The 13,977-nt window shown below is 36.5% G+C and overlaps 1 protein-coding gene and 1 long non-coding RNA gene across 2 annotated transcripts; both read right to left on the bottom strand.

The window, feature by feature from the left end:
* Nucleotides 1-6,333: 6,333 nt before the first annotated feature.
* On the bottom strand, nucleotides 6,334-8,704 carry LOC134792866 (phosphatidylinositol N-acetylglucosaminyltransferase subunit P). The gene is made up of 3 exons (XM_063764296.1): nucleotides 8,558-8,704; nucleotides 7,202-7,330; nucleotides 6,334-6,929 (listed from the first exon to the last, which is right to left on the bottom strand). The coding sequence occupies exon 3, from the start codon at nucleotides 6,810-6,812 to the stop codon at nucleotides 6,339-6,341; it is 474 nt and encodes a 157-aa protein (XP_063620366.1). The 5' UTR covers nucleotides 6,813-6,929; nucleotides 7,202-7,330; nucleotides 8,558-8,704; the 3' UTR covers nucleotides 6,334-6,338.
* Nucleotides 8,705-10,917: 2,213 nt separating this feature from the next.
* On the bottom strand, nucleotides 10,918-11,770 carry LOC134793243 (uncharacterized). The gene is made up of 2 exons (XR_010144521.1): nucleotides 11,499-11,770; nucleotides 10,918-11,075 (listed from the first exon to the last, which is right to left on the bottom strand). It is a non-coding gene; the product is annotated as an uncharacterized LOC134793243 (long non-coding RNA).
* Between the last annotated feature and the right edge of the window lie 2,207 nt (nucleotides 11,771-13,977).

Here is a 13,977-nt window from a genome sequence, read left to right as displayed (position 1 = left end):
CGTTAGTTTATAATCTAACGTAGGTTAGGTTAGGTTAGATTGTAATCTCCCTACCGTCAGTTTATAATTTAACTAGCGATATTATAAACTGACGAGTGTTTACAATTTTACGGTGACATATATAATGCACGAAATAAGGCCCGATTCTTAAGCGGGTTTAAATTTTGAGGCCATGTCCGCTAATACTATAGACAAAATATCAAGTTTAATAAACACAAAAAAAAAAAACATTGATGGGCCTTATTTTATAATTTAGGCCTTACTTTGTAATTTAAAGTAGAGTGAGGCCAAGAAAAATCTATAGCGATTTTGATAGAACACGCAGTGCAAGTATTATTTCAAACATCGCTTCTATGAAATTATGACATATAAATAACACTTGCACTGCGTGTGCTATCAAAATTGCTGTAGACTTTTCTTGGTCTGACTCTAAAATATTCTATAATACACCACAAACATAAAAACAAATTAAAAAAAACCGGCGAAGTGCAAGTCGGACTCGCACATGAAGGGTTCCGTACCATTATTTATAAAAACGGTCACCCATGCAAGTACTGACCCCGCCCGACGTTGCTTAACTTCGGTCAAAAATCACGTTTGTTGTATGGGAGGCCCCACTAAAATTTTTATTTTATCCTGTTTTTAGTATTTGTTGTTATAGCGGCAACAGAAATAAATCATCTGTGAAAATTTCAACTGTCTAGCTATCACGGTTCGTGAGATACAGAGATAAAGACGGACGGACGGACAGCGGAATCTTAGTAATAGGGTCCCGTGTTTTACCCTTTGGGTACGGAACCCTAAAACCGATTTACAATGTAGATAAAGGTAGCAACAGGCAGTTTTATCGCTCTTAGTTCTTATTCTTCGTTTGTTTAGCATTAGAGTGAACGTGACGTGTCTTTTTTAAGCATGCAATCGTATAATTATTATTTAGCTTTTTTTGTAATAGTTATGTACTTAGTGGTTAATATTAGTATTTACTTTTTTTTTTTTCAATAATGCTTAAAAACGAAGTATAGACATGACAACCAAATATTAACGCCATTGTAGGGCAGGATATACAGAACATGAATCATTTGTACTGTCACGCTCCGTGATTGTTGAGCCATTTAGGGTTCTAGCTAAATTGGACATTCCATAGAGCACGAGTAAGTATGGAACAACCAATTCAGCTAGGACCCTAAATTGCTCGACAATTACGAAGCGTGCCTGTAGGTACCTAAAAATTTTGTTAACCCATTTTAACCATGCAATAAAATATTTTTGATTTTGATTTCTAATTTGAAATATTACAATCAAAAAGTTCATAATAGATTGTATATCATAACTACAAAAATGTGTTCCCTACTCTCAACCCAAAACCCCTTGTATCTTAGGATCTAGATATTTTCACACAAGACGGTTTATCGATAACTTCTTACATCACTAGATTATCGACATTAAATGTCGACTATTGCCCATCACTTTTCTGGCTGTGTACGTATTTAGAAACTTGACTCCGCCCCTAAAATTAGTGCGATAGGGACAACTGCAGCTGAGGCGAAAAATCCTGCGTAAAAATGACAAAAATCGAGGTTTCGTAGTCCTCTTTTTCCTCCCCCAAAACTTAACCAATCGTAACCAAATTTGGAAATCTAAATGATTATGAAATTATCTGTGTCGGACCGTTTTGCTTTTTTGGCTAATTGATATCAGTTTTGAATACCACGCCTCTCATTGCGGCATAGTCTATTAGGCCATTTTGGCCGTTTTTGAAGGGCTCTAGCGCCTTAAAAAACAAAAATATCAAAAAAAGCAAAACGGTCCGACACAGATATTGACAATATTAATCTGTGTTGAAAAAATCATTGCTCTAGCTTCAAAAACCACGGAGGAAAACGAGGACTACGTTTGTATGGAGGAATGACCACTCCTGTTGGCTCTTAAGTGTAGCCAGGCGATAATTCCGTAAATATAACAGATATCATAAAACTTCAAATTGATATCGAAAGTGCGTTACCCAATGAGTAAAATTACATAAATAACTTAAAAAAAAAAGCAGAAATATTCCAAACATTAACTTCAAACCCTCCCATACATTTAGTACGACGAATCACCCCTCAAAGAACGTCGGTGTCGTAAGAAATAAAACTGCTTGAGATTCATTATTTGCGATAATAAACTGTAATAAAATAATAAAACTACCGTTTATGAAATAATAAATCTAACATTTTTTTAAGGAAGTACGTTTTTTAGGGTTCCGTACCCAAAGGGTAAAACGGGACCCTATTACTAAGACTCCGCTGTCCGTCCGTCTGTCACCAGGCTGTATCTCATGAACCGTGATAGCTAGGCAGTTGAAATTTTCACAGATGATGTATTTCTGTTGCCGCTATAACAACAAATACTAAAAAGTACGGAACCCTCGGTGGGCGAGTCCGACTCGCACTTGTCCGGCTTTTGTTTACAGTAGTTGCTAGAAGTGACGCCCTTCTTGCGCGATACATTGACGGGCCTTAAATGTTTCTAAATGAACTTTTCTTAAAATAAATGTTGATTTATTATTTCATAAACTGTTAGATTTATTATTTCATAAACTGTAGTTTTATTATTTTATTACAGTTTATTATCGCAAATAATGAATCTCAATCAGTTTTATTTCTTACGACACCGACGTTCTTTGAGGGGTGATTCGTCGTACTAAATGTATGGGAGGGTTTGAAGTTAATGTTTGGAATATTTCTGCTTTTTTTTAAATATATTTATGTAATTTTACTCATTGGGTAACGCACTTTCGATATCAATTTAAAGTTTTCTGATATCTGTTATATTTACGGAATGATCGCCTGGCTACACTTAACGATTACGCCCTGTAAACCCACTGATACTGTTTAACTACACTTAAGGCTCCGTCACACAGGCGCGTTTTGCGGGCGGCGCGTGAGCGGGGCGCGCCGCTTTTACATATAAAACGCTCACGCCGCTCGCCGCGCTCACGCCCCGCCCGGAAAACGCGCCTGTGTGACGGAACCTTTAAAACTGGAATATCTACCTACCGATTATAATTTTAGTGCCTACCTACCTATTTCGCTAATGAGTGAGAGCAACTGCGCTCACCAACAAGACAATTAGTATACATAAAGTAAATTTAAAAAGCATTGAGCAGACGTGTACCTCGTACCCCGTGAAGGTGCAAATTACTCGATCGAATCCGGGACCTCTTGCAGCACGTTGAGCAAGGTCAAGCACTGCGCCGCTTTTCCAGCGAACGATTAGCAATTCAATCAATAAATTGCACGAGAATGTGGTCCTCGTTCTAGCCAATGATATTACTAGTGGCTCTGTGAGCTGTAGACCTCGCGAGCAGAGCTTGAAATAACATGGTGCTAAGAGCTTTAAATACACCGTGTTTTTTTTGATTTCCGTTAATTTCAAGGGTGCATTCCTGAGCTTAAATCAAGTAACTTTCTCAAAGACACCGATGTTCTAATTAAGTCCATTTCGGAGATAATCCATAATTTATTTTTTTACTATAAGGCCTCTACAAGCGTGTACACTTGCCTTAGGGCCGGCTTACATATTGATTAGTGTTTAGAATGAGTTCATACATTTGCTACTAAACTTAAGTACAATCTCGGTCGATTGATGTACGAAATGACATTGATATGTCACAGATTTCAATTGTTTGGTTGAGTTAAATGTAATGCCCGTGTTACAACAACGCTATATGCTACATTTAATTACTTTTTAAACAAAAAAAAAAACAAAAAAGAAAAAAAAAATTTTTTTTTTAAATTAACTATGCCATTTAGTTCTTATAAACGTACTTAACTATACCCCGAAGTTAACGGAATTCAATAAAAACACGGTGTATAGTAAATTAAAGAAAAACAATACGAAATGTATGTGTAAAAAAATACAAAAAGTTATAATATCCCAGCATCGAACCCAGACCCTCTGTGCAAACAGAAAAAGCGAACGTTTACAAACTGAGCCAAATAGTTCTTAGATGGGTTGACGAAATTTAGCTACTCCTTCTCAAATTAAAATTAGTTAAAATTAAATATCTAAATACCGCCTACCAGCGATAATATTTTTCTGCATTTTTTGCTATTAACTCTGTAAACATGTCTCAAAAAGAAAAAAGTCTTATGATATCGATACGACTATTTGTTTAGGCGCCAGGTATCACGACTCCGCCATTTTTAAAAATTTCCAAAAACCGGATTGACAAAAAAATTTTATTTAGTCATAAAATTCGGTCACAAAATTTCACGAGAATCGGTTAAGAATTGCGACCTGTAGAGGAGAACATCCGGACATACGAAAGCAAAATGCCCGAGTCAAAACGTAGACCTTCGCTTCGCTTCGGTCAATAAGTACAGTACAGATACGTAGGTTATAGGCATTCCAAACTTGAATCGCTAACCTTGCACAAATTGTACAGGTTGCCAGTTATATAGTCGCGATTTTTGTGCTCCTTAGGTATTGTAAGTATGTATGAGTAGCTTCGAGCAACACCGGCTTCCGACACATCGGAAACGAGTAGTTTTATGATATCATTGGTTCTAGCTAGTTTCGGAAGAGCGCATGGAGAAGTATCGATAACATAACTCTGGTTGAAAGTGTAAATATAAAAGGTATATAGATAATGGGTATGAGTAATGACCTCGACAATGCTCTTATCGCGCGTTTTGGTGGCCATGTTAGCATAGCAGGACAGTAAAGCTAGTAAGTATACATAATTACTGCTAATAATCATTAAGCTTACGACTGCCTTAGTTGTCTATAGGTTTACAACGCAGATACGCAAGTAGTACAGTCGACACGAGAGAAAAATATTAGTTAGGCCAAGGGTTGTCGGGCGAAGCATATAGGAAGGCAGATTTTTTTTTGTGTTTAACTTTCTTATTGAACTAACTGTCAAAGACTAGACTTAAGGCATTTCTACAGGGAGGACTTTTTATTACCTACCCAAGAGAAGCTGCTAGATTATATAGATATCGAGGACATTTTTCTCCGACTTTGACAAATATAGTCAGCGAGAAAAAAAGAAAAATCAAGGCTCAAATAGACCCAGACTTAAATGATCCACCAAATGACACAAATTAGAGACAAAGTAGGTACAGTCCGCTAAACCATTAGCATCCGCATACGCAAATATGCATGTAGGAGTACTAAGCTAATAGTTTTGGGGACTGTACTTTATATGGTCTAATTACTCTAATTTTATTGGTGGTAAGGGTGGTATTCCACCTGTTCAATGCCAGTGCGTCTCACTCTCTCATTAAAGCAAAATTTGAGAGCAATACCCATTGGGTAAAGAAACTGGACAGGTAGAATACCACCCTTAAGATCCTCTATTAATAGCGCAACGGTTTGAATGAAATAAGTTCCTATATCAAGCAGTTTGGATTGGGCTATATGGAGTGGAAAAAATGAAATATGTGCCTTTTTCAACCACAAGGTAATTTACTGCCTATTCTCAATAAGGAGTTCCTCCCAAGGATGCAATTATAAATCGCCCCCATCGGCCGCCGGTAACAAGTAGGTATAATATCTAGTCAGAGTGACTAGCGCAAGTGCCGCCAACTTTCTCTTTTCCTCCAATTAAGGCGAAATGAGAGTGAAAGAGAAAGATAGGTACCCGCAATTTACTAACTTCGGTGTTCTCGGTAGGCCCTCTGAACTTCCGACTAATTGCTAAGTGCCCTGCTAAGCCGAGTGGCGCTATCTCAAACGAAAATGCATTTCTAATTTATACTTTAGTTTCTATAACTGAGAATTCCATTTTCAAAATCATTTGTTTTTGAGATAGCGCTGTTCGGCTTAGGAGGGCAATGAACCTATGAAATTTCAGAAAAGCCTTTTCCCCTATTGTTTTGATAATTTTTGATTAATCAAACTTTGTATTATCTAGGTCAGCTAATTTATATGATGAGTTGTAGGTATCTGATTAGTTATGACAGGATAATATTTTGTGACAGGTGGCTTTGAAAAGACTAAAATTTAGTTTTAGAAAAGCCTTCAAGTCATAACCTAAGGCATAGCCGGCATAGGTATTTCATAGGAGTACGTAGGTATGGGACAATACGGCTTGGCCGGAGCGTAATGAATAACGGTGGAAACTAAACAAAAGTGTGATTTGCATTACAGCGTAAATGTCAGAAGCATATAAATTAAACAATTAAGTGTTCTACATAATAGGGTTATTCTCAGTACTTACTACCCGCAACCGGCAGTAAACCTTATGCCAATAGCATAGAGTTTACTGGTTACTAATATGATTGTGTTTCTCAGTGATAACTGGGAATAACCCTACATTTATTTAACAATTCAACTTTATATGTACATAGTTATCTATTTAAATACAGTTTCTTGCAAACATACCTAATGTCCAGATCATGCAGATGAGGCACAGAATTTTCTTTAATCTCACTATCAGTAACAATGTATCTGCTTTTGAAACAACTGTCTTTTGCTGTACAGACACAAGTGTCTGGCACTTTGAAATGAGTATCCATTTTTGTAACACAATAACTAGAATGCGGATCTGTTATAGTATTTACGCTGTCTATGTTACTGGTCATGCACCAATTGATGCTGGGATATATAAAAAATACAAATAATGTAAGTGTTACTAAACATTGAATTGGAACTGCTGTGGCCCAATATTTTTGTGGGTAGTAGTATATATTTAAATAATTAAGATACTCATCAGGAACAAAAGCCCATATACAATATATTGCAAGTACTGTTTTGCTGAACAAGTACATAAAAAATCCATATAATGATCTTGCAGGTGTAGGAGCTGGTGTGTGTTCCGGCATTTTGGAACCTTTCAATTTTGTTCAAACTGGTTAAATGTTTTTGTTATAAGAATAACATTCTTGAGCATAGAATTGGCAGATACTCTCAGTCTTTTCAAATCTTGCCCATTTAAATTTCTGTAATAAAACATAGGTAAAATTACTGTGGATATTTTGTTTGTTTCCCATGATTGTTCAGGTATCACAGTGGTGGATTTGCCCTAAGGCCCAGTAGGCTCAGGCTTAGGGCGGCCAAATACTAGGGGTGGCAGTCTATATGATGGTATGAGAAAGGGGCGGCTAGTACTTACTACAGGCCTGGGGCCAAGGGTGGCCAACACTGCTAATCCACCACTGAAGTATCATGAACTATGTAAACATTTAAAAAATATACTATTGAACACACTTACATTACAAGACTTTCACTATTTGTGGTTATATCCCGTGAGACTCCACTTCCCTTCAATTCTTTGTCAACATTCAAAACATTACAAGCCAGTGTGGCATACTCGGCTGATTGAAATGGTATTGTCAAACATCTGAAATATTAAGATTAAATTTGATCTATTTCCTTAGGTCAGTTAAGTGTTTATTCCTATTAAATAGTTTCTATCCTCCTGACACCCTGAAGCAGATGTTTTGTTTTTGAATTTGGAACTCTTAGGTTACCCTATAAAAGTTCAGAACAGATTGTAGAATACGAGGGTCGCACTGAAATATTCGGGAATGGGACACTTAGAAATAACATAATAGAAACAGGCATATAATTTATAAAAATGTAACTCTTTATAAAACTTTTAAGGTATATTCCATTTGGTTGTCATTTGTATTTAAGAATTACTGGCAATTTGAAAATTGTATGTCGAACATTATTTGAATTTTTGGCCAAGTGATTTTTCGGATCATATTTTTAAACGGTTTTCAATATGCCCTCAGCGAACAAATAAAAGTTACAATGGGCTTCTGTTATTTTTTTATGAACTAGAGTTCATAGTACGCTCGTTTGCAGTTAAAATTAAATATGAAAGTCACTTTCATTTTATCCCATGGGTGATCTTAAAGAAGCATGTCATTCCAAAGCGACGTCAAAAATTAAAATCGCATTTGTGCTGTTAATTAAAAAGACTGCCAAAAAAGTTGCATATCGGCAGATTTCGACATTCCTAAATATTCATATGACAACAGTAAAAAAATCTTTTATATATATATATATATGTAAAAAAACTTCAATTCCGTTGGCTACTCCACGAATTTCATACAAAACCACTAAGGCCCCAAAATCGCCATACAAAAAGGACTTTGGGATTATGAGCCGTGTGCATTACAGAATGATTACTTTCAAAAGAAAATTTATATGCGTGGTCAGTTTGAGTTTAAGTATGTATTAAAATAAAGATTGACCGTCTAGATGCGACAGTTTTCTCTATTCCCGACATTTTCAGTGCAACCCTCGTATGTATGCGGGGTCTCAAGAGGTAATCAAAATAATGTTGTTTTAAGATTAAGAGAACTAAGCTCAATATAACCGTAATGCTATTCAGTCAGCACTCAAGAAAAGCAATGCATTTGATAATTCAAGATTGCACTTGGACATATGATTCGGTGTTTATGTACGACCAGGCGCCTTGTGTAGTAGAATCGTTGGTCCAAACCCAAGAATGTATGATTAATGTTTTTTTTCTTGAATTGTATAAAATATTTTAACTAAGTAAACAAAACTAACCTACTCGTGATTTGTATTGGTTAAACGTTTAAGATATACGTACAAATTGATGTCAGGGCACTGTTCTTGCATTTTAACTCGTATTATTACAGTTCACATAGATAGGTAAAGTAAAATTACATAGTCAAACTATTAAACCAAACCTACAAATTCAAATCAAATATGAATCAAATTCATCTACAATTTACAATCAGTCAGAAGTCAGACTGTCAGTGTCATGCGTCTGTCATTTTGCAATGATTTTTTTTTTATATGGCAATACAGGCATCTATTAAGTGGAGTCTAGACGGGATGATCAAATCGACCGATTTGATCAGAATTGAAGAAAAATTGGCGTCTATCTCCAATTTTAATAACCACCTTCAAAAAAAAAGGAGGTTCTCAGTTTGACCCTTAGAGGATATAACCAAACGGAGTAGCCATTAACGGGCGTTCCCCTCTGTCGAAAATAGGCGGCCAATGGTCAAGCACATTGTATGGACTGACGTTTATCTGACATGGCTATTGCCCCTCCCCCGCTAAAATCGGCAGACTGTTTTGTACCGAAAATCACAGACATGGCGTCTCCGTTTGGTTATATCTTTTAAGGCAAGCAGACTAAAGTGGTATCCAGACGGGACTGATCAAATCAGTTGATTTGATCAAATCAGTTGATTTGATCAGAAATGAAATTGGCGGCAATCTCCAATTTTAGATTTATGGTGATATTAGAGCCCTCTAAATTGAAAAAATGCCCCAGAACGAAAATACTGGCCTCACAACTTGGTATTCTTGCGGAGTACACTACATAATTCCGAAATATTTTATGCCGAATTTTAGAATATCGAATTTTATTACTCCGTTTTTTAAATGCTCGACCATGGCTCGACCCATCAAAATTCCGACTGTCGTAATTACGAACGATGAAAATCACGAAAGTGTATATTTCCGAAGAGCAAAAAAGACGATTTTTTTAAATTCCGAACCACATAATTCCGATAGTGATAAATACCGAATTTAACATTTACGTTTTATGAAAATTTTGAAATCACGAATCCCGAAATGCCATTATTCCGAAAATTTGAATTCCGATTCCACGTGACTCCTATTTTAAATATCCCCATTTTTTAAATTCCGAATTTATCGATTCGTGCTCCGCATCTGCTCCGGCGCTACGGGCAAAGCAGCCCCTTCGCCCTTGCGTATCAAAGCGCAGGCACAATTAATGCTTGTCTCCGCAGCTTCGGCTTGCTGGTCACCGAACAGTTTGTTTTCGTGGGGCCGCAGTTCTAACCTAACCCACTTTTCTGGCAACAGTTCGTTTTCTTGGGGGTTGCAGTTCTAACCTAACCTAACCCACTTTTCTGGCAACAGTTTGTTTTCGTGAGGTCGCAGTTCTAACCTAACCTAACCCACTTTTCTGGCAACAGTTTGTTTTCGTGGGGTTGCAGTTCTAGCCTAACCTAAGCCACTTTTCTGGCAACAGTTTTTTTGTTGGGCTCCGCATCTGCTCCGACGCTACGGGCATAGCAGCCTCTTCGCCCTTGCATAGCAAAGCGCAGGCACTAATGCGGCGGGCGAGGGCTGCTTCCCCTCCGCGCCTCCGGCTTTTTACATACACTCTAGGGGTAAGACAGACAAGACCACGTGGATAGTGGGGTGTTCCGATTCGGATTTTGGTTACTTAGACTTAAAAAAGTGCGTTTAAGTCTTATTTTGAAAATCACGAATTTCATTATTCCGAGTTTACAAAAGATCGAATTTCTGAATACCGAATTACTTTATTTCCGATCGGTCAATGATTTTTCGGAATAGACAAATTCGGAAAAAATATATTCGGATTTTTTCTAAATCGGAACTTTAAACTTTCGTCCATATGAAAATCGTATTTTAAGTATTCGGAAATAACACAGTCGTGATTTTCTTCTTTCGTGGTTTTCAAAGTCGTAATTTCGCCTTTGGTCCGTTTTCATAACTATGGTTTTCGTAACTGGCTGCTAAAGAAGATTAATTTTTCCTATTCCATAATTAATTATCAAACAAGAATTTACTTTCTGGTTTCGTAATCGAATTTCGTAACTGGTTATGAAATAAGATTTTTTTTTCTGTTTTCGCCTGGATTGGCTACGAAATATGAATTATTTTTCGCTGCTTCGTAATTAGTTATCAAACAAGAATTTATTACTCTTTTAGTAATCGAGTTTCGTTATTAACTTCGATATATTTTTTGGAAGTTAAGTTCCCCTTTTGTTGCCAATTTACCCTGTGAGTGACTGACTGGGTAAATTGACTACAAAAGAGAAGAGAGCAACATCCAGGCTCTTTCTGTACCAATTTTGATTAAAAAAAAACTTAGATACAATAAAAGTACCTACCTACATAGATAATCCCTACAGTAAATTAGAGAAAATAAAAATACGAATATTGTAAATCATCTACTTTAATTTTCTAGATTTGTATAGATACAAAAGCTTGTTAAAACAGAGTACCCTTAGTAACAGTAAAATAAAAGAAAAATATGACCTAACTTCCTTTAACAAAAAATATAATTTTCACTTCGTAATAATTCTTCTTAGTCTAATCTAATATTAGGTCCTTACCTATGAAATTGGCGTTTTTGTTCATAGATATAAGTCTGATCCTAGTTTTTTTTTTTTTACAAAAGTACATACACAATTACAATAAAACTACAATATGATTTCGCCAAACTGCTTGACAGCAATTAATTGTTATTTTTTATTGTTAAGTGTTCAGAATTAAGCCTTGAAAATAGGTCTTTTCATGTGCTGTCGGTTCGAGTATTAAAATTACTTATATTTTTCTAATGGTACCAATTTTCAAGAAATGGAGATATTGAAAACATACCTTAAAGGTGTCAAAAATTACTGGAAAAATTTTGTTTGGGTTGAATTAGCCATCAAAAAAATATCCGCAAAATTAATTGTATGGAAATTCGTGTTTCGTTGAAATTCTCCGAACAAAACGCCAATTTCATAGGTAATGACCTAATACATAAATGGAGCAATAATCTCAACGCAGTGCCCGGTAGTTATTTTGTGTCGTTTTACACGAAAATGTCCACTTATGAAAAAAGAAAAAGTAATAAGTTTTGATAATTAATTACGAACGAAGAAAAAATACTCGATTACGAAAGCAGAAAGTGAATTCTTGTTTGATAATTAATTATGAAACAGGAAAAATAAATCTTCTTTGGCAGCCAGTTACGAAAACCATAGTTATGAAAACGGACCAAAGGTAATTTCGATATTTCGGACATATAAAAAATCGGCATTATGAAAATCGAGGTTATGAAAGTCGGAATAACATATTTCGGAATATTTGGGTGTTCCCATTCTTTGCGTCCGCATCTCATTTTGTCGGTAATATCGGTCATTATCGGCGGTTGAATTCGGCGAGCCAAATTGGTATTTGCGTCCACACCTCCTGATTCGATCGGGCAATTGAATCAGATTGGCGAAAAATTGACTAATCTGGATACGCCTTACGAATGCACTTTTGCATTAGAATGAGCCAGATTTATGTGGTTTAGCTATTTAAGCATTGAAATGTCTCATATCTATCTTTTCCAAGTGTTATATTCTCTTTGTCTTCCCAGGGCCGGATTAACCCTAAGTCAAAGTAGGCAACTGCCTAGGGGCCCCGCCTCGGCTAGGGGGCCCCGGCGGCTCAGCGCGCACCAAATAAAATCTTGTTTCATAGGGTCAAAATTGAAAGGGGGAAGAAGACGAAAGTGTCCCTAGTTTTTCATAGGAATGCTCGACCTCAATTTACCATTGGTTTGTGTTCCACATCTCCTCTACTTCAGCTTAAGGTGGGATCAGACGGTTCATGTTTTGTTCATTTTCTAGTTTCAATATTCATCTTTCACTCAAAGTGACACGACTGAACACAAAATGAACCAAAAATGAAAAATGAATTCATTAGTGAAAGAATCCAACAATGTTGGATATTTTCATTCGGCATCATTCACTCGCACTCCGAATGAACAAAAAAAAAACCGGGCAAGTGCGAGTCGGACTCGCGCACGAAGGGTTCCGTACCATAATGCAAAAAAAAAAAAAAACAAAAAAAAAGCAAAAAAAAACGGTCACCCATCCAAATACTGACCACTCCCGACGTTGCTTAACTTTGGTCAAAAATCACGTTTGTTGTATGGGAGCCCCATTTAAATCTTTATTTTATTCTGTTTTTAGTATTTGTTGTTATAGCGGCAACAGAAATACATCATCTGTGAAAATTTCAACTGTCTAGCTATCACGGTTCGTGAGATACAGCCTGGTGACAGACGGACGGACGGACGGACGGACGGACGGACAGCGAAGTCTTAGTAATAGGGTCCCGTTTTACCCTTTGGGTACGGAACCCTAAAAATTAACAGTGTGAACACATAAATGAACGTTCATTCGGATTTTGCATATTTTTCTCGAATCCTGTGGTTATCTAGACAAAGATAACGTAACAGCAAAAAATGGCGTTCAAGTGGAACGAACAAAATAAATGTCTCTGGAACCACAAAATTGATGAGTATAGTATAAAGACAGATCAATTGTATAAAATCTCTAATTACTGATTTAAACTTAAACTTCTATAGGATATAGTTTTTCTAGGTACTGTATAAATATTCCAGAGTTCCAAAACAATCGCCAGTAGTAAGATATCGCAGTACAATTTGGAGTTTTATTCGGCTAGGTGTCTGTCTCATGACTGTCTCTCATTAAAGTGTTTTCTTTGCTTCTTGTTTGTTAAAATCTTTATTAAATGATCACAAATTAAACTTTCTTATACCAAGACGTACAACTTCATTCGACGCCATAGTGAAAGAAAAGAAAAAAATGAATAGTCCTTCCAGCAGCCGTGTGAACGTGAAATGAAAGGAAAATTATACATTCACTCGAGTGAACATTCATCCGAGTGTCGAGTGAACCGTCTGATCCCACCTTTAGCCTTTGGCCTCGCTGCGCCAAGCTCAGCCTGCGGTCTCGCTTTTTAATACAATGGACATTGGTTCGTGTCTGTGCTCAACTATTTATTCTGAAGCCTGATGAAGCACGGCTTTGACTTCGCATGAAAGCTCGCCTCACTGGCGCACTTCGGACTTTTAGGCCCAGATGAAGATCGATAGGTACCCGGCCTTTTAACACGCTTTCACAATTTGAATATTGTTAGCGATATTGTTAGCAAAAAATTTCGCGCTCGCTGCGCTCGCGTTTATTTTTGATTCTTTAGTTGACCCTGTATCATCTACATATTAGCTTGACTGGTGAATGAATAGAGTTAGACCAAGAAAAGTCTGCAATGATATTTATAGCATACGCAATATATTAATTAATTATATATAAATTATAATTATGGCATAACAATTTTGATAGCACTCGCAGTGCAAGTGTTATTTATACGTCATAATTTCATAGAAGTTTTGACGTTTAAAATAACGCTTGCACTGCGAGTGCTATCAAAATTTTT

The sequence above is a fragment of the Cydia splendana genome, chromosome 8, assembly GCF_910591565.1.
Source record: "Cydia splendana chromosome 8, ilCydSple1.2, whole genome shotgun sequence".
Classification (NCBI taxonomy): Eukaryota; Metazoa; Arthropoda; class Insecta; order Lepidoptera; family Tortricidae; genus Cydia; species Cydia splendana.
This window is presented reverse-complemented; position numbering and strand designations above follow the sequence as displayed.